Source organism: Brachyhypopomus gauderio, chromosome 15, assembly GCF_052324685.1.
Source record: "Brachyhypopomus gauderio isolate BG-103 chromosome 15, BGAUD_0.2, whole genome shotgun sequence".
Lineage (NCBI taxonomy): Eukaryota > Metazoa > Chordata > Actinopteri > Gymnotiformes > Hypopomidae > Brachyhypopomus > Brachyhypopomus gauderio.
The window spans coordinates 21,096,956-21,115,221 of record NC_135225.1 but is presented as its reverse complement, the minus strand read 5'-3'; the positions used below and the strand labels follow the sequence as shown (position 1 = coordinate 21,115,221).

General features: G+C 44.1%; 1 protein-coding gene across 1 annotated transcript; it reads right to left on the bottom strand.

Moving 5' to 3' along the window:
• Positions 1 to 658: 658 nt before the first annotated feature.
• On the bottom strand, positions 659 to 16,657 carry LOC143476990 (uncharacterized). The gene is made up of 26 exons (XM_076975418.1): positions 16,537 to 16,657; positions 15,481 to 15,604; positions 13,877 to 14,270; positions 13,379 to 13,456; positions 13,155 to 13,256; positions 13,021 to 13,074; positions 10,407 to 10,460; positions 10,170 to 10,223; positions 10,029 to 10,082; positions 9,755 to 9,808; positions 9,585 to 9,638; positions 9,446 to 9,499; positions 8,588 to 8,641; positions 8,429 to 8,473; positions 8,278 to 8,331; positions 8,102 to 8,155; positions 7,950 to 8,003; positions 7,745 to 7,816; positions 7,613 to 7,648; positions 6,412 to 6,456; positions 6,288 to 6,320; positions 5,825 to 5,971; positions 4,737 to 4,913; positions 3,515 to 3,605; positions 2,312 to 2,389; positions 659 to 2,119 (listed from the first exon to the last, which is right to left on the bottom strand). Exons 1-26 carry the CDS (start codon positions 16,613 to 16,615, stop codon positions 1,800 to 1,802), a joined length of 2,415 nt encoding a protein of 804 aa, XP_076831533.1. The 5' UTR covers positions 16,616 to 16,657; the 3' UTR covers positions 659 to 1,799.
• Positions 16,658 to 18,266: the final 1,609 nt, after the last annotated feature.

Genomic DNA, 18,266 nt, shown 5'->3' with positions numbered 1-18,266 from the left:
TAGTCAGAGGGTCTGGGGGCTGTCGTTGATGTATGTAAAGGAGAATGCCTGGAAAATGGGGAGAGTCCTCTTTGGATGTTTGGGGGAGTACTCGCTCTGGCTCCCTGGTTACTGAAAAGTACAGCTGGGTTGGTAAGACTGCATATTCCATTGAAAAAAGTCTGAACGTCAAATGCAAAGTCATCACTGCCAGGTGAAGGTTATGCTTGTTTCCTGAATGGGAAAAAATAGCAGTGGGGTGTAACAGCAAAAATGGAGAGTTTTGGAATGGTTATGTAGTTTGGATCTAGGTCTACAACTATTGACTGTGGAAACTCTGGAATACATGTCAAGTGTTGAGAAAACATGAAATGTTATATTTATAAGATGAAAGGAATAGAAGCCTTGGATAAGGGAAACATTAATACTGTGCCACATTAGTGTTTAATGTGGATTGCCTGTATAAACTTTTAAGCACTGTTCCTGTATAAAACAGCATATTAAATGTTTGTTGTCCTTTTAATCTAAGGTCATTGTGGCCATGGTATATGGGCTCAACCAATGACCCAATGACATATTTCAGTACTCTTCTCTGTTTTCACTGGACCCCTTGCTTCAGCAGTAATTGGTTATAATTCCACACATTAAATGGCAATTAACATAACCCTGTCTGTGGGGAGCATTGGAGATCAGAGGAATGTGTAGCTGAAACCAACTGATTGGACTGACTGAGAGAATGGAGTGGGAGAGATGGAGAATAATCATAAGAGTTTCCATGGAAGGATTCAGCGCAGCTTTACGAGAAGTCACACCAGAGCGCTTTCTGACTATTCCTAAGATTCATAGAGACTCCTTGGAATACTAGGAAATCTTCACCAAGGAGCTCCACCAAGATCATGTCAAACAGACCTCCAAAACAACAGTGTGAAGCAATTCAATGTGTTTTAACAAGATTACTCTTGACTGTAATTTTAAGCAGCATTGTGCAGAGATTCAGATAGTGTTGTTAACCTCTAATACAGATTAATGATGACCTCTGGGTCCAGTAGTGTGCTGCTGCACCACAGTCCTATTTTGGACTTCCTGGCCATCCAGGATGGTTGTAGATGCCCCTGGTTGGAAATTGGAGACTGAAAGAACAGATTGCAGTCTTCAATTTCCACTGAAACTGGACTGGGGGCTTAAGGGTTCAGCTTTGAATCTTTATCAGGCTCAAAAGTCCATCAAAATGCATAACATACCAAAAATCACAATCCTTTCCTTGTGTAAATGCATATAGTTCATTTTGTAGAATCCTCAAAGCCTAATTGCTAAGTACACATGACTATACAGTACAGCAGTCATGCAACAATGCATTATGAAGTTCAGGGTCATGACCATTTATAAAGACAATGTGCAACTATTACACAGAACCAGTGGACTTTACTGACGAAAAGGTGCTGGGAGAACTTCTTAAAAAAAAACAAACAAAAACCAAATCATACATAAAATGATGAAAACCTAACTGGCATCCAAAATTTATCATTTTCTTAGTTTAATTATAAACAGAATTTTACATTGTCATTCAAAAACTATTATTTGCAAATAATTTGTCAGCAGTTGCCACAGAATCATTTAAAATGTATTATAGCACACGATCGTTTTATGGAGTTGGCAAAGGTGGCACCACCCGCTTGCAGACATCAGTGTATTACAGTTAATGGAGAGTGTATAGCTATATGTATTTATATATTTACACTATTTATTCTCTCACCACACAAATGGAATTAATAGTTTTTTTTTCTGAGCGTTCTTACAATTTTTGCATTTGTTGGCCATCTTCATGGGCGTGTCCTGAACCTCTGGGGGGAACGCTGAGGTGAGCGTTGAGGTGAGCGCTGAGGTGAGCGCTGAGGTGAACGTTGAGGTGAACGTTGAGGTGAACGTTGAGGTGAACGTTGAGGTGAGCGTTGAGGTGAACGTTGGGCTAACTGCTGGGAGTTGGTAGTTGCATTGAGTAAAGCACACCCTGAGGTCAAGCAGACTCCAGGGACCCCAGGAAGTCCAGGATGACCTCTGAGTCCTGGCTGTCCAACATGGCCTCTTTCTCCCATCTGACCAGGACGCCCATCAAAAGCTCTTCCAGGTCGCCCTCGATGACCTGGAAATATTATTCTTCAAGTTTATATCTAATAGCTTGACTGATAAGTGAGTCCATATAAATATATTTTTATTAGTGTAATATAACTAATTCAGTATGATTAAGCACATTTTAAAATCACTATCATGTATAGCAGGGTAAAGCAGATCCCCATATATGCAGTAACTGATATACTGTGTGAGGTGAACTTACCCTTTAGTCCCTGATCTCCAGTGTGACCGGGTAAGCCATAGCCTTTATGACCCCTGTCTCCTTTCTCGCCTGTATCACCTAGGAGGAAAAATATAGTAATATATCTATGGCATGCCCAATGAAAGAGCTGCCATGTTAGAACATACTGTTCATGTTAACCAACTGCCATGTAGGTTCCTATTGTCATTTCTAAAGCTAAACCACTTGTAAATATGATTTAGTTTTCTTGACCATAGATTTTACTCCAGGCCAAAAACCATTACTATCACCAGTAAAATGCATAATTCATTTTACGGATGTGAAGGGGACTTGGGGAAATCCATATCAGGGAGTGTCCCATTGTGATAATATGTTGCACTATATTTCAAGTTATCATGTCAAAATGCCTCTAAAACCAACTTACCCTCTTGACTTAGTTTTCAGTTATACAGGTGTATCCAGTATCTCAGGCCCACTCTAAACACCAACATTTATGTTCCCAGTGTGATTTCCATGGACACCGACACTAACCATCTGCACATATTGCTTTCATTTTTCACCTTTCATATCTCATTTTGCGTCAAAACAAAACAAGGTAATATTGGAGCTAATCCTTCTCTAAACACTACATTCTCAAATGTCTTTTGAATGTATCTTTGCATTCATCAATCTTATTAATGCTATTTGGCATAGACACCACACAGATGTTTGTGTGTAATGCACTTATTACCCGTATTTGCTGACAGATGCTGGCTGTCTTTATTCAAGGAAACTGCCCCAGCTGTATATTTCCTTATATTTCTATACCTGACAAATGCACCGTTATGAGAGACAACAACTCCAAGAATTTAGTGAATTATTCATTTGGGCCACTCACTTGATCATCTTTAACCCCCAGAGAGGCATTTCTCATTAAGCAAATGCACAGAAAACACTGCTGCTGACATTCAAATAATGCAAAAAGGGGCTACGTTCTCAGTTTCACAACTTCCACAGTATATGGAACACATCAGTCTTTGTGGCATTAAAGGAAACATTTATTTAAAATCGTAAGCATAAGAAAGCTGTGTACAGGACCACCCTGATTCAAGGAGCTATAGTGCGTACTTAGTTTTACCAGTTATCAAGTGATGGAAGTAATTATAATATGTAATAAGTAATTATAATATGTAATAAGTAATTATAATATGTAATAAGTAATTATAATATGATAGTATGCATTACCTCGTTCTCCTGGCCTGCCTGGGTCACCGTGCTCCCCATAAAATCCTTGTTGTCCAACTTCTCCATCAACACCATCAGTTCCAGGCTCACCCTAAAACACCATTCAGATTAAATGTAAAGTATTTATGGATAGGAAGTCAGTTGTAAATACTGATCTGTATCATGACTGAAATGCCCAATATTTACCAATGTCTATTCCACATAATAATGCAAAACCTTATGCACGAAACTAATGCAGAAATAGTCTGAGGTCACAAAAAAGAATGAATTCAAAAGAGCCTGTATTGAAGGCTTTCACAACTGTCAAATTTACAACTTTCTGCTTTTTTCATGCCTGCATTTGAGACATGAGTGAATTTTTGGACTTCTCAAGTGCAAATGTTGAAAACATCTTAAAAAAAATAGATTTCCTTAAAAATATGGAAAAGGCTTTTCCACTCCAGTGTAGAGGGATTTCTCCAGTGCCCCCCCCCCAGTGTAGAGGGATTTCTCCAGTGCCCCCCCCCCAGTGTAGAGGGATTTCTCCAGTGCCCCCCCCCCAGTGTAGAGGGATTTCTCCAGTGCCCCCCCCCCAGTGTAGAGGGATTTCTCCAGTGCCCCCCCCTCCCAGTGTAGAGGGATTTCTCCAGTGCCCCCCCCCCCCAGTGTAGAGGGATTTCTCCAGTGCCCCCCCCCCAGTGTAGAGGGATTTCTCCAGTGCCCCCCCCCCAGTGTAGAGGGATTTCTCCAGTGCCCCCCCCCCCCCCCCCCCCCCCCCCCCCCAGTGTAGAGGGATTTCCAAGAACTGTTCAGCGCAGGATAAGTGCCCCCCCCCCCCCCCCCCCCCCAACTTCCTATTTGTTTTCATGGAGAGTTGGAAACGCTAATATCTTAATTCTTATAGCACTTTTCCTAAAACCCAACATGTTGCATTTTAAAAATTAAAATACATGTGGCATTCCAAGCAATGCGGCAAGCACTATATGATTTCTAGAGGCCTACACACCATGAACATCTCAAACTCTGGGAATATTGGGGATGTTGCTGTATGGACCATGTTGTTCTTCCCATTTACAATGAAAAAATTAATATATTACTATTTCTTATTATCTAACAAATTATTATTATTATTATTATTATCTACAAAAATTGATGGTTTAAGATGTCTGAAACAAACCATCTATAGGTTCTCATTTCCAGACCTCAGTTTTTTCACATCCACTCTGATGTGTGGGCAACTCACAGGAAGTCCAGGTGGTCCCTTCTGTCCTGGACGACCAGGCGCACCCATGGGCACATCGCCATAGAGCGGGCACACAGCAGCACACGTTCGCTTCACAGAGTTGGCAAAGGTGGACATCTGTTCCAGCACCACACGCTTGCAGACTTCTATAACATGCTGGGCAGGGAGTGTGGGACCCTGTGAGAGAGATTACCACATCCATCACTGGCTCTGTCCCAGCTCCCAAACAAATGCTTAGAGTTTTAGAGAGGAAAACTGGGTAGCTGTGTAATGATGGAGAAACAAACATAGCCACCGTAATTTCACCATCCAGCAAAATGTTACAGCCAGCATTAAATGAAAACCTTGCCCCAAGCAGCAGAGCTTAAGCTAACAAGAAAGTGTTTACTAGCACTTTTGACCCAGAATGAGTTTTATGCTTCCAACGCCAAGTGGCGTGAAGACTGAACTTTTGAAGTTGTGCTAGTGTTGTGTGTAATAACGAGTTGGTGCGAATATAAAGGAATGGATTTTATGAACCCCTAAACAGGACCTCGAGTTGGTTAATGGTTGGTTGGAAGCTATTTTCCTAATTCCTTCTGTAATGCAGTTCAGAATAGATTATTACACAATAAAACTGAAGCCATACTTGTGCTTTTACTGATACAGTTCACTATCATCCATATAAATCATTCTGTTTGTTTCTCATTGACAATCAGCAGAGACTAACATATAGAATCTAGACAGTCCACATAATTTTAGCATTACGACTCTGAAAAACAAGTATATTGTATATTGATCCAGTATACAAGATCCAAACAGGAAACTAACTATTTCTATTCAGAACTTTACTCTCTCATTGTCAGTGTAGTCACTATCTGCAATCATGTATTAACTCCCAATTATGAGAACTGTTACACCGAGCAGGTAGCTGAACAAGCCAGGTAGATGATGAGACCGGATAACTAGCCTGCTGGTCACATAGACCATCCCAATAGTGCAGTAGCTTGACCTAGTGGGATTCAAAGGGTTAACATCACCATGAACATTGCTGAGAGGTTGATAAACGCAGAGTTGGTCACAATGAAAGTTGCACAGGTTGTACTCACTGGTGGACCTGGGGGTCCCTGAAATCCCAGCGGCCCTCCGTCTCCTCTGACGCCCTTCGTCCCTACGCTGCCTTTCCGACCGGGCTCTCCAGCTGGCCCTCGGTTCCCTTGGCTCCCGTGTGGTCCTGGCACACCTCTCTCCCCCGCCTTCAATACACACAAACAGCTTTTATACAGTATATACCATATTAAATCAACTCTAAAAATCCCATTCATCTTGGCAACACGTGGTAGGCTTGGAACACACATGTTTAAGCAACGATGCTGCCACCGGTTACATCTGTGCACATACAGGTTTCTCAGAATAATCAACTTGCAGTCCTACAGCTGTTAGAGCATTGAGGCAAACTGGGTTAGAATGGACACTGTCTGCTCTTCAACTGCAGCACTACCTAATATAAGACCGTAAGTGAAACATGTACTGAAACTCCTGATACAGTCCAGCGTATCAAGAAAGTCTTACTCTGCCTTTGGGGCCTTTTCTTCCATTCTCTCCCTGCATGAAAAAATGAAAAAGGAATAATTATGTGTAAAAATGCCACATACTTATCTGCATAATAAAATGTAACAAATTAAAACTTTACTACCTTGTGCCCTTTAACACCTTGAATTCCTGGAATACCAGCGGCTCCCTGTAATATATACAAGCAGTGGTCACGTTGGATAGTTGGTAAGGCTTTGAAGCCCATGTGCAGCCAGAGGGTCTGTGCTGCCTTCACTTTCTATTGGGTTGCTTTGTGTTTATGTATCTAAAAGCCATGTTATATGCAGCATGGCATTCATATGTCATATAATTGTGCTAAAAAAAATCCATTCACACCCTTGATGTGCCCATGTGTGAAGATGTCCTGAAGAACAGGTTTCACAGGGGTCTTTACTCTGCCATTTTCGATTTAAGCAATTTAGGGATGGAAAAAGAAGGAGATGGCGATCCGGCTAAGAGAACACAGGAGTTGACGGACCTGCTTCAGCACGGCTGCTCTCAGCGCCAGCTGGCTGCGTGTGGCCAAACACTGCCGTGCTGCGCGGGATAGACGTGACTGCACCGCTGAAACACGCACAGATTCCAGACTGTCGAGGGAGCACGTGCGTGTTCATACGCGTACAGCACATGGGTGCGTTATACACTGCCCTTTTGTGGTCGCCTGTGACCTCGGACTCGAGCACCATGTCTACGTAAATGGATAATGTGACAACAACGATGCAGGCTACACTACTCAAATTTATAATAATAAATAAACGGCATAAAGACAATAATGTAATGATGTGGAATGCATAATGTGTCACTAAAATATGAACACACTGCATGGTCTGCCTGTAGGCCTTTGAGACTGAAGGTATGAGTCATACACAATGAATTATGCTTTTATAAGATTCATGGAGTTTCTCTTCTGACAGTAGTTTAATGGGCTTGGGGATCCCCGAACGCTTAAACCCATATCGTCATACGATCCAGCCCAGCGGCAGTGTTCCCTGCATGGAGTCTGCTCCTGACACCGCACCAATTTAACATGCAGAGAAAAGCACACGTTTTACAGGAGTTTTACTTTACATTAAACCTTCTGCTTGACTTTATGTACATTTTCTGCATGCAATAGCTCCATCTGAAAAACTACCATGTTTTCACGTAGCTTTGTGTTATTGTTCCAATTTGAGGAGCACAACTAAAAGGTGCTAACTCTGTGGTTCAAATCCAATGATCCAGTCATAACTGCAAGCAGTCACAGATTGTTGTCTTTTGTGCTCATACTGGAGCCCGTGCTCTTAGTGGTAAAGTGACTGGTTTACCTTTGGGCCTGGTCTTCCAGGTAACCCCACATGTCCCTGGAGATAAAATGTCATGTTTTAGACTGAAATGCACTTTTTAGAGAGAATAAACTTTAATTTCTGGGCTGTGGAATGTCTATCTGGAACACTCACTGTTCTTCCTGGGGGTCCAATAAATCCTGGTCTTCCTGGTTTTCCAGCAGAGCCTTTGTAACCTTGCAGGCCCTGGAGATTTAAGCATTTTATAAATTTACCAGAAGGCACAGTTTATTTTGTTATGGGAAAAAAGTCAGATTATGTTTAGTGATAATGTTTGGTAGCAGAACGTAGCCATTGAGGGAAGGCTCTGGAAACTTACAGTGTGTCCTTGAGGGCCCATGTTCCCTTGAGGGCCCTGAGCACCTTTCTCACCCTGTATGAAATACAGTTGGTTAGATTGTTTAGCCTCGTACACATATATTTCAGCCAGGAAGACCTACAGAACAGATTTATGAGGTAGATTGATGTTACCCTCTCGCCAAGCCTCCCATTTTTACCCTCTGACCCTTGTGGTCCTTGATACGCCTGTGAGGAAGCAGATCAGTACAACGTTGCAAAGAGGAGTTGAGGAGGAAGACCAGTCGGACCCATCAGACCCATCAGACCCATCAGACCCTTCCGATCGGTTTCATTTCATTAGCACGTACCTCAATGCCTGGATCTCCGTCCCTCCCAGGCAAACCCGGATCACCAATGATGCCCTGGAAAGCAAAACCCAATAATCACTCGCTGTCCAAAACGCACGGACATTTATTTGTAGTAAACTGGTGTTGTGCATGTAGTGTGCAGCATGCGTACCTTCTCTCCCAGTCCCCCAACTCCTCCCTTCCGACCTTGAAAGCCCTGGGAACAGTGAGAACGCAACCGATACACTCTGAACAGAAATGTACTGATCACCTTACGAGTGAATTATAGCTTTGAATGAACGTGAAAATTCAGGAAGTGGGGAATATGTACAGGCTTTCCTTTTTCTCCCGATTTTCCTCTCTCACCAGGGTCCCCCAGAACACCCTAGTGTAGTTCAAAAAGAGAACACTCGTATTAAGCCAGGTCATCAGACCTGCAACACTACAGAGATCAAAAATGACCATCTAATTTAAAAAAACAAAGCAAAAATTGCTGTTTGCTCGTGTCAATAGACTGTGATGATCACAGTACATATAATCATGCCACTTGTTATCTCAGAGCAAGTCATATGTCTGCTAGTTATAAAAAAAAAGTAAAAAAAAAAAGTGATTTTGGAATAATGGTGTAAATGGTTAATATTTCTGTTTGTTTATGCAACCTTGCAGAACCCCACAAGCATATTTACTTTTGGTTTTACTGTGATTCATGTCATTTTTAGCCTAATTTCCTTCATTATATATGTTCACATATCCAACTGTAAAAACCCTTTTCATTCATGTATACATAAAAGTTATTGAATGGAATTTGAAAACAGCAACACTCAAAGTGGAGTTACGGTAGTTGTATTACCTAAAAATAATAATCTTAATATAACATGACCATCAAGTGCCCCGTACCTCCACCCTAACCCCCACCCTGCCTCCACCCTAATCTCCACAGCACATTTCCTCCAACGCGTAACCTTCAAGTGCTGCTTGTTGTTTGCACAGCAAAAACCACAGCCAGAAACATGACCACATGAGAATTTCTCCATGGACCCAAATGCATTAAAACATAAATCATTTGGCGCATGTATCGCAGAAGCAAGTATCACATGCATGGCCGAGGTCAGAGGTGGCGTATTTTGGACTTAGGAGTGGTCCAGGGGACTTAAGTGTCATTGTGGTAACTCATGGAGCTTCTTCATACCTGCAGGCCCCGTTGTCCTGAAGGCCCTTCAGCTCCAGAGAAGCCCTCTTCTCCCTGTAAAGGACATGAAATGAACACAATGACACAATCAGACCACACAATACAGATTTCACTATAGAAGCCAAGGCACCAAATGTACCTTCACTCCCTGGTATCCGGGAATCCCCCTGTATCCCATCTCCCCCGGCGAACCCTGGAAGAGGCGGCAAAGAGTGAATGAGTCACTTAATATCCCCAGCAACGCAAACCACTGCGAGAGAATGACCTTAAATATGGCTGTAAAACGGTTTTAATTCTGGTCTAACTTACTCTCTCTCCAAGCACCCCAGTCTCTCCCCTCTCACCAGGAGTCCCCAGTACTCCCTACCATTGTTCAAAGAATATTATGCAATAAAAAGAAAGAACTGCATGAAATAAATGCCCTGGTGCAGATATGTAACACATGTAAACTGTAAATATGTGACTGGAAAATGAGAAGCACACAAATTCCCATCGCTTGCACTTATCCAGGCTTTTTGACAAGACTATGTGGAAATGATTAACAGTGTCCTTTCTGAGGATGCGTCTCTGATGCGCGCCCGACCTTATGGCCTGGAGCACCTGGTAAGCCCTTCAAGCCTTTGGTTCCTCTCTCACCCTGCAGGAAAACAACACGTCGGCATCACTAACGTGCCGAAGCGGAAGAGAAAAGGCCAAAGAGAGTGTGGCGCTGGTGGTGGCTCACCTCCGGGCCGTACAGTCCTCTCATTCCTTTCTCCCCTTTGATCCCGACATCGCCCTATGGAGGACACATTCGGTTCACTTCAGATTTGACTGTACAGAACTTTCCATAGTGCCTCACACACCAGAAGATAGACGGTACAGTAGCAAAGAGAAAAAAATCTGCAGGAGTCATTATGTTGATGAGTAGGTTTCTAATATGCCAGAAAGCAAGTTCTTGTCATGGGAATATAACCATTACCTTAGAACCAGGTTCCCCTATGTTTCCATAATCTCCAGTGTGTCCACGTGGCCCCTATAAGGAACATTCATTGAGATTTACAGATGTGTTGAAGGTTTACTACTTCACTATGAATAATAAATGTTTTTTAATAATAACATTGCTTCTGTTTGGCCAGTAATGTTGAACAGTGACGTCTCTTTGACCAGCAAAGTTGACCAATAATGTGAAGAGCTTTTTACATGAAGTCAGGATATGTTGAAATTATACTAGCATAAGCAACATGAAAGAACAATGGACAGCTGAATACCATAAATGTGTCTAAGTTTAGCGCTTCCTGGATACTCCCTGAAGACTACAGGAAGTCATCAGCTTTAATAACATGGACATAATGACTGATCCTTTCAACTAAGATGTCCCAGCAGCCTCTGCTTTTTCATGTCACTGCTCTAAGCCTGATGCTAAATGACATGTATTTAACCATTACAAGAATGCTTCAATGTTCCTGATCAAATGGACGCATGACAGCTGCTTTGCACCAGAGAAGCTGGCTGTGTTTTAGTTTCCCTTAGCCAAGGCCGCGTTTTCCCCTTGACTAATCACTTTAGTCCTAAACAAGCACTTCTTCACTTAGCATGTATTAAGTAAGTAGCCTGGTTTTGAGATCCTCAAAGGGGCAAACCGAGTCTGGACACAGAGAGTATCTGTGAACAGAGGAGCATGCGACATCAGGGGGGGGGGGGGGGGGGGGGGGGGGTGTTGCAGGAGTATGCAGACCACCCAGTGCAGAGGGTTTTCCAGTGTGTCCTGGTGTAGGAAATGTAGTCAGTGGCCATCAGAAGGCTGACAACACGGTGAAACACATGCAAACACAGTCTGCGAAGAGTTAATCAAGCCAGATGTTCACCCCCTACAAAGCACAGCCAGAACTGCATTCATCATGATGCTATTTGTGTGTGTGTGAGTGTGAGTGTGTGTGTGTGTGTGTGTGTGTGTGTGTGTGTGTGTGTGTGTGTGTGTGTGTGTGTGTGTGTGTGTGTGTGTGTGTGGCATAAGAAGGAAAGAAACAGAAAGAGACTGGGACCCTGACAGTCTAATGGGCCACTTTAATAAAGTGGAACCCATATTCACGAAGGCACATAGTGCTTGGTACATGTTTTAAAAATGGCCCTCTGTTCGAGCTTACCACTGAGAACTGGATGCGGATCAAAGATGTAAATTAGTCATAACTGTGGAGTGGAAAGAGTCATGTCTACCACCTGGGGAGGTTCACATAGGTCAAATGTATACAATTGGAGGCTGACGCAGTGTGCCATATGATCTAATTAAGGTCATTGTGAAACACTCTCCTGCAAATCTGTTGCCTGGCTTCTCTCACACAGTCTTGGTCAGCTGCCAAGAGAACTATATTTTTTTTTTGTATTTTTTTTTGTTTATTCTACCTCAGTCAAAACATTAACAAGTGTACTGCAAAGCTGGACCGTGTTCAGAAACATTTGATTTAGTGTAATTATACAGCATCTGCAGACACGACCGATCCTGTCACATATAAAACAAGGAAGAGCTGGAACTGAAACTACAAAGTGAGACTCCCCCCCCCCCCCCCCCCCCACCACCACCACCAGAACCAGAGCTGGGATTCTTTTCCTGTGTGGTCAGAATTTTTGTCTCCCAAAATGTCTGGAGCCAAGCACTGTGGTGGCACATGTTACAGTTTCCTTTAGTTCAAAGAAGGGACCGCAATTCGATCTCATGTATCAAAAGTCGGCGATCATCATTCGTAAATTATGCTGACCAATGTCCACGTTATCTACAAAAACGAATGCATGTTATGGACTGCACCATATGCACTGCGTTCATATTTACTCATCTGTGTATGCGTCGGCGGTTTATGCTAACAGGGGTAATATATACTGATTAATGGCTGGATTGGCTGCTGTAATTAGTCCTTCTACGATGTTTACGGTGTTGAGGCGAGGTCTGATCCCAGCGCAGTGTTTACGGTGTTGAGGCGAGGCCTGATCCCAGCGCAGTGTTTACGGTGTTGAGGCGAGGCCTGATCCCAGCGCAGTGTTTACGGTGTTGAGGCGAGGCCTGATCCCAGCGCAGTGTTTACGGTGTTGAGGCGAGGCCTGATCCCAGCGCAGTGTTTACGGTGTTGAGGCGAGGCCTGATCCCAGCGCAGTGTTTACGGTGTTGAGGCGAGGCCTGATCCCAGCGCAGTGTTTACGGTGTTGAGGCGAGGCCTGATCCCAGCGCAGTGTTTACGGTGTTGAGGCGAGGCCTGATCCCAGCGCAGTGTTTACGGTGTTGAGGCATGGTCTCAGCGCTGTTTCCATCCTGCCTTCACTCAGCAATTCTCCCACTGCCATTTTCCACAGCTTCACTCGTCTCCCTGGCAGGGCTCCTTCCCTGCTCCTCTCAACCCCTCCCTCCCCTCCTTTCTTCTCTCCTCCCTCTGTTTTTGTTTTTAGAACCTTGCTCTACCCGCCCATTCATGGTGTTTGCTCGCCGGTGTGTAACGAGCCCCTATTAGGACCCCGATTAGCTGCCGTCGAGATCCCCCCTGAGTTTCCCCAGCTTCTGTGTGGTGGAATCCTACATGTAGGTGAGAGATTTGCGCTACGGCGCTTACCCAGTTCCCCACTCTGCCTGGTTCCCCAGAGTTTCCTGGCAGACCCGTGTGACCCTGTGGAAGGATGCAGGAGTGTGATCAGCAGGCTGTAGTACGTAGAGAGGGCTTTATGGACCTGGGGTAGGCGGGGCTACCTTTGGGCCAGAAGGCCCCTGGGGACCTGGCTGCCCATGAAGGCATCTGCAGGAGGCTCCACTTCTACCAGCAGTCAGTCCGATTTCAGCATATCCTCCACACTGTGGAGAGAAGGCGGAGGAGAGTTGGAGTTAGGGGCTTGGACTAGAGATGGCAAGAAAACACACAAACACACACACACACACATACACACACATGTAGAGAAGAAGAGTGACTGTCTTACTACATTGGAGAGCTCACAGCAGCCTTCAGAGTAGGGCTGGTCAGCATCACAGGAGACATGCATCTTTTGCAGGTCCACCTGCATAATCACGGGGCAAAGGGGTGGTTACTTCAACCATGTTGTGTCGCTGGGCACCGATTGCATGATAAACAGTCATTTTACTGCAGTCATTTATCCTCAATCACAAGAAGATTGCTTAAGCTGCCAAAGGCATAGTTTTGGTCTCCAGATGGTTACACAGACATTCAGAGTAGGCAGCTGAGATACAACTAGTACTTAATCTGAACCTTATGTTCACAGAAGTATTAAATCGTGACACTACCATGTAATGTTGACATTTAAAGCAAAAAAAACGAAGCACACCAATTTTGCATGAAAAATCTTCCTTCGCTTGCATGAAGGACTTTTAATGCCACGTGAATGTACACATAAAACAAACCAAAGGACTGGTGTGGCGAGGAGATCTCCTCAGCAGTGCGGAGATACGAGAGCACTCACAGACACGGAGCGGTCAGCGGCAGCCCTCTTGGCGATGGAGGCGTGGCCCCCACGAATGACCGGCCTGGGCCCGTCCAGCGGCTCACCGCCCACCTCTTCACAGTCCAACAGCAGTGTGGCCCTGTCCCCCTTCACACTGAGCGCCAACTTGTGCCACTCGCCATCGAACAGCTTCTCCACATGATGGAAGGTTCGCAGCCTCTGCGTGCCCCCGGCGTCACGGTAGAAGAAGTCCAGGGTCTGGGAGTCACCATGCAAGCGGAGCCCTGCCTGGTCCTGACCGTCGGGATCGCTGAGACGCCAGAGGTCCCAGGAGTCTTTTGCCACATCCTTCGCCATCTTGAAAGTGGCTACGACAGAGTAGTCAGCGGGCAGGCCATCTGGGTAAACGTCACTGAGTGGACAAAAAGTTGGAGTGGATCAGAGAGGGAGACCCAGAAGGGTTTAACATTTCCCGTTGAGTGTTTGAGTGGGAAAGATTATGACACAGATCCTGTAACTGTGAACGCAAGCGCAATAATATTTGCAGTCCTGTACAATAAGAAATGCAGTCAGTAGACAGGCAGCAACGTCATAAAACCAGGCAATCACAGCTCTGCCTTTGTGTATAGTCACTTTAATTCAACACACACGTTAACACAAACCACATGCCCCTTTTTGTCCTCTGCTTTGTTATTTACAGTTCAACATTGCTGTCGGTTTGCCGAATATGGCTTCTGTGCTTTTTTTTTTCTTCTTTGTTTGTGAGCGATGCAATTTTGTCGAAACCAGCAGTTCATGTTTCCAACAGCTGCTGTTTGCACAAAGTCTACATCCATGTGCAGACCTGCACGGAGGCCCCCCACGCAAACTTCTCTTGTTTTCTTCAATGCCGTCGATCGTATTTCGCCTCCACATTTGGCCGCTGACTTGCACTAATGTGCTCTTCTCTCTTCATGTGTAAACATGGTTTGGTTGTCAAGCTGGGGGAGGTCATTGAGGACAGCTTAGTTGGCCCACACGCAAAAAGGAAAAGCCCTGCACATGGAGAATCTACTGCTGTGCTTCGGAGGCACGACACAAACATGCTGTGGGCCCCAAAACACACTCCCGTGTACTTTAGATTGTAACGTTGTAGGGGTATTTAAGGACACGCAAGCCCTCGTGCGAGCCCTGACTGCACATGGAGAATGTGCATAGGACAGTTTGATTGCTTGATGAAATATAATGATATATGCATTAATTGACTCTGCATCCGTCAGCACTGATGGGCACTGGGACGTTGAAAATGTTGTTTGGAGGAGGCCATGGTTGCACTCTGTGGAAAAGCTGCACCAGTGGAAAACTCAGAGGGAAAAAAAAGGAGAGGTGGCTACACGCATCTCACGTGTCAGACTGTAACATTGTCTCACTTGGGCAAGGCAGGAAAATTGGCCTGAACAAACCCTTTTATCTACCTGTGCATACCACAGACTTCTCACAGCAAGAACAATGTTTTAAGTGCATCTGTTTGGCCGTGACGTGGAAGATTCATTCTGTCACACTCTGTATCTTAGTGTTACGTGAAAAGTCAATTAAAATGACCGCTGTCTTTATTTTGATCTTGAAGCCAGTTGCAGGAGTACCTCGTGTTCTTCTGGAGGTGCAGGGAGGGGCTAACGCGGTACGCTACTGCATCTGGTTCAGATCCTGCTACCTGTCTCACCCCTCTGGACCCTGACAGGCGGAACTCTTCCAGGAGGTCATAACCTAAAGGCAAACACACACACACACACACACACACACCACATACACACACACACACACACACACACACACACACACACACCACATACACACACACACACACACACCACACACACACACACACACACATACACACACATACACACACACACACACACACACACACACACACACACACACACACACACACACGCTGATGGCACCAAAACATCATGCATCAACATCAAACAACAGCGCAGTGCAATATGTTATATGCAGTATGTGTATTAGTATCAGATTAGCACTGTATGCCATCTTGGCAGAACACTGTGAACTTCAGATCTGATGAGGGAATCAGATGAGGTTGATTTGTTATTGATTAAAGGAGGCTTAACGTAAGTTTCATGGTGTTACACTTAGGAAGACCGCTGGAGATCCAACCTTGCTATTGTTTTACATTTAATCATCCTGTTATTTGCAAAAAGACCATGAATGCCTTGCTGAGTAAATGGAAATATTTCAGACTTAATTTAATAGCGTTTCTGGCAGCTAAATTACCATTAGTTCAATTGTGTTAACAGCCAAGAGGTTCATGCAGTAGACTCTGCCAAAGGATCATGAAAGACCAAATGTGACATAGTTCACTTTTCATAATTTCAGTGGTCATCGAACCATTTTGATAATGGGAATTTCTCTTATATTAAAATTTTAACACTGGCTAGATAACGAGGTTGGGCTGAAGTAGCTCTGTACTGCCCTCTGGTGGCAAAGATAAATAAATAAATAAAAACATTAAAAAACCCTATTAATGATGCAAATTGGCCTAACACATAAAGGCTTCATGCTGACCTCCTATGATTTTGCAACATTTCCGACTTTTTAGATCTTTGTATGTAAAATAACAAAATAAAGGAATAATTAACAAGAAAAGAGCTTCAGGCAGTTAGGTTACTTACTTGGCAAATCCTGGCATTTGATGATGCCCAAGAAAATCAGTAGAACATGGAGAACCAGCATTTTAGTCCGAGCTGGCATTGTCACTGTCGGTCTCTAATTGTGCCTGCAGGAAAGAGTGAGCACACGGAGAACGGCTGCAGTACACATAATGGAAACCCCTCGGCTACGGCCTTGTTACTCAAATATTTCTGGCTCAGATGATGTGGAGAGTTTCTGTAATTAGTTTACCATTCAAAACTAATGTGGCAACATGTGGAAAGGACAGAAAAAGGTTCAGTTAAATTCTGATTGCAGAAGGTTATGATACCACTTGCTGACTGGTTTGCACAACCACCGGTCCATATACACGCAAAGATTTACATGAAGCTGGAACACTTAGGAGCTACCTACTTAAGCATAGTCATAAAATGATTTCACCAGACATCATTTTATGACTATGCATTAACACATGGGCCAATAACAGCATGATTTCTTTTTGTTGGAAGACATCAAAATCGCAACAAGTCAAACGGGCTAGCTATTGAGCTGTTTTTTTGAAACACCACTTTAGCACACATGAAAAACACACACTATGAAATATAGGATTAGATCTGTATTTGTCTCTGTGTCTAATAATATGCAAAACAGCCTATGTGACAATACACCACATGCCGGTGAACTTTGTCTTCTAAAATGTCTTCTAAAATTAAACTGAACAAATAATATTATAATAAATTATCCTTTCTAATCACAAAGTATTTTTTTAGAATGAAAATTCCCATAAAGTGATTAATAAGGATCTAGACCTGATTTCTGGTTGTGATATGATCCGTTCTGGTCATCTCATTAGGCTTACACACAAAAAATACTCCATTCCAACCATTCACTTACATATTCATCAAGGCTTGGCAGTTCCCTCAGCGAAGAACAGAAGCAGTTTTAACGTGACGTGTGTAGGCCGAGGATTGACTCAGAAACGCTCCCTTTTGACAGAGCTTCTGCTGGTACATTGGAAGAGCACCTGACCCCTGAGCTCCACTCCACCTTCGGTCCCAAGGGCTCTGACTGCTTCCCACGGCCTGTCCGCCTGGCGGTAATTCGATCGCCGCGATGAATTATCATAAGTAAACACTGCACCTCAAAACTCTTGTAGCCTTGGTTATATGGCCTCCTTCTAACGTAACGTCTTACTGCCGTCCTGGGTTTAGATGCCGGGTCTAGTCCTGGAATGCCATCATAGACTTGTACTTCGATTTGGGCTTTGCAGTTGTATTAATCATATTTCTTTAAAGGTGTGATCATGAAACTCCAAAGGCTTATCTTTGTGCACGGTAAGATGGACACCGTGATACAGTACGCCATGTAGTCTGTGCTGGTCTTGAAGTCCACAGCGCACGCAGGACCTGTGGGAGGTGACTGGTGGAAAGACGCAGAATGTCACAGACTGACTCCACCAGAGCTCGGCAAACATACCATCCAAAAAATGGGCCAACAGAAGATGAGCTGGGAACTAGAGCCAGGACATGATGGAGGGAAGAATGAATGAATACAGCATTACATTTACGGCATTTGGCAGACGCCCTTACCCAGAGCGACTTACATTTTTATCTTTTTTTTTTATTTTGTACAATTGAGCAATTGAGGGTTAAGGGCCTTGCTCAGGGGCACCTCAGTCATGGCCTCAGGTCTGGGAATCGAACCCACGACCCTCCGGTCACAAGACCAGTTCCCTACCACCAGACCATGACTG

Excerpts from the sequence above, each read along its gene's own strand:
- LOC143476990 (XM_076975418.1), bottom strand. The coding sequence starts at position 16,615 with ATGCCAGCTCGGACTAAAATGCTGGTTCTCCATGTTCTACTGATTTTC. Across the intron at positions 13,257-13,378 it reads GCTGTGAGCTCTCCAATGTA|TGTGGAGGATATGCTGAAAT; the intron begins GTAAGACAGTCA and ends TTCTCTCCACAG. Across the intron at positions 7,649-7,744 it reads TTGGACCCCCAGGAAGAACA|GGACATGTGGGGTTACCTGG; the intron begins GTGAGTGTTCCA and ends TTTTATCTCCAG.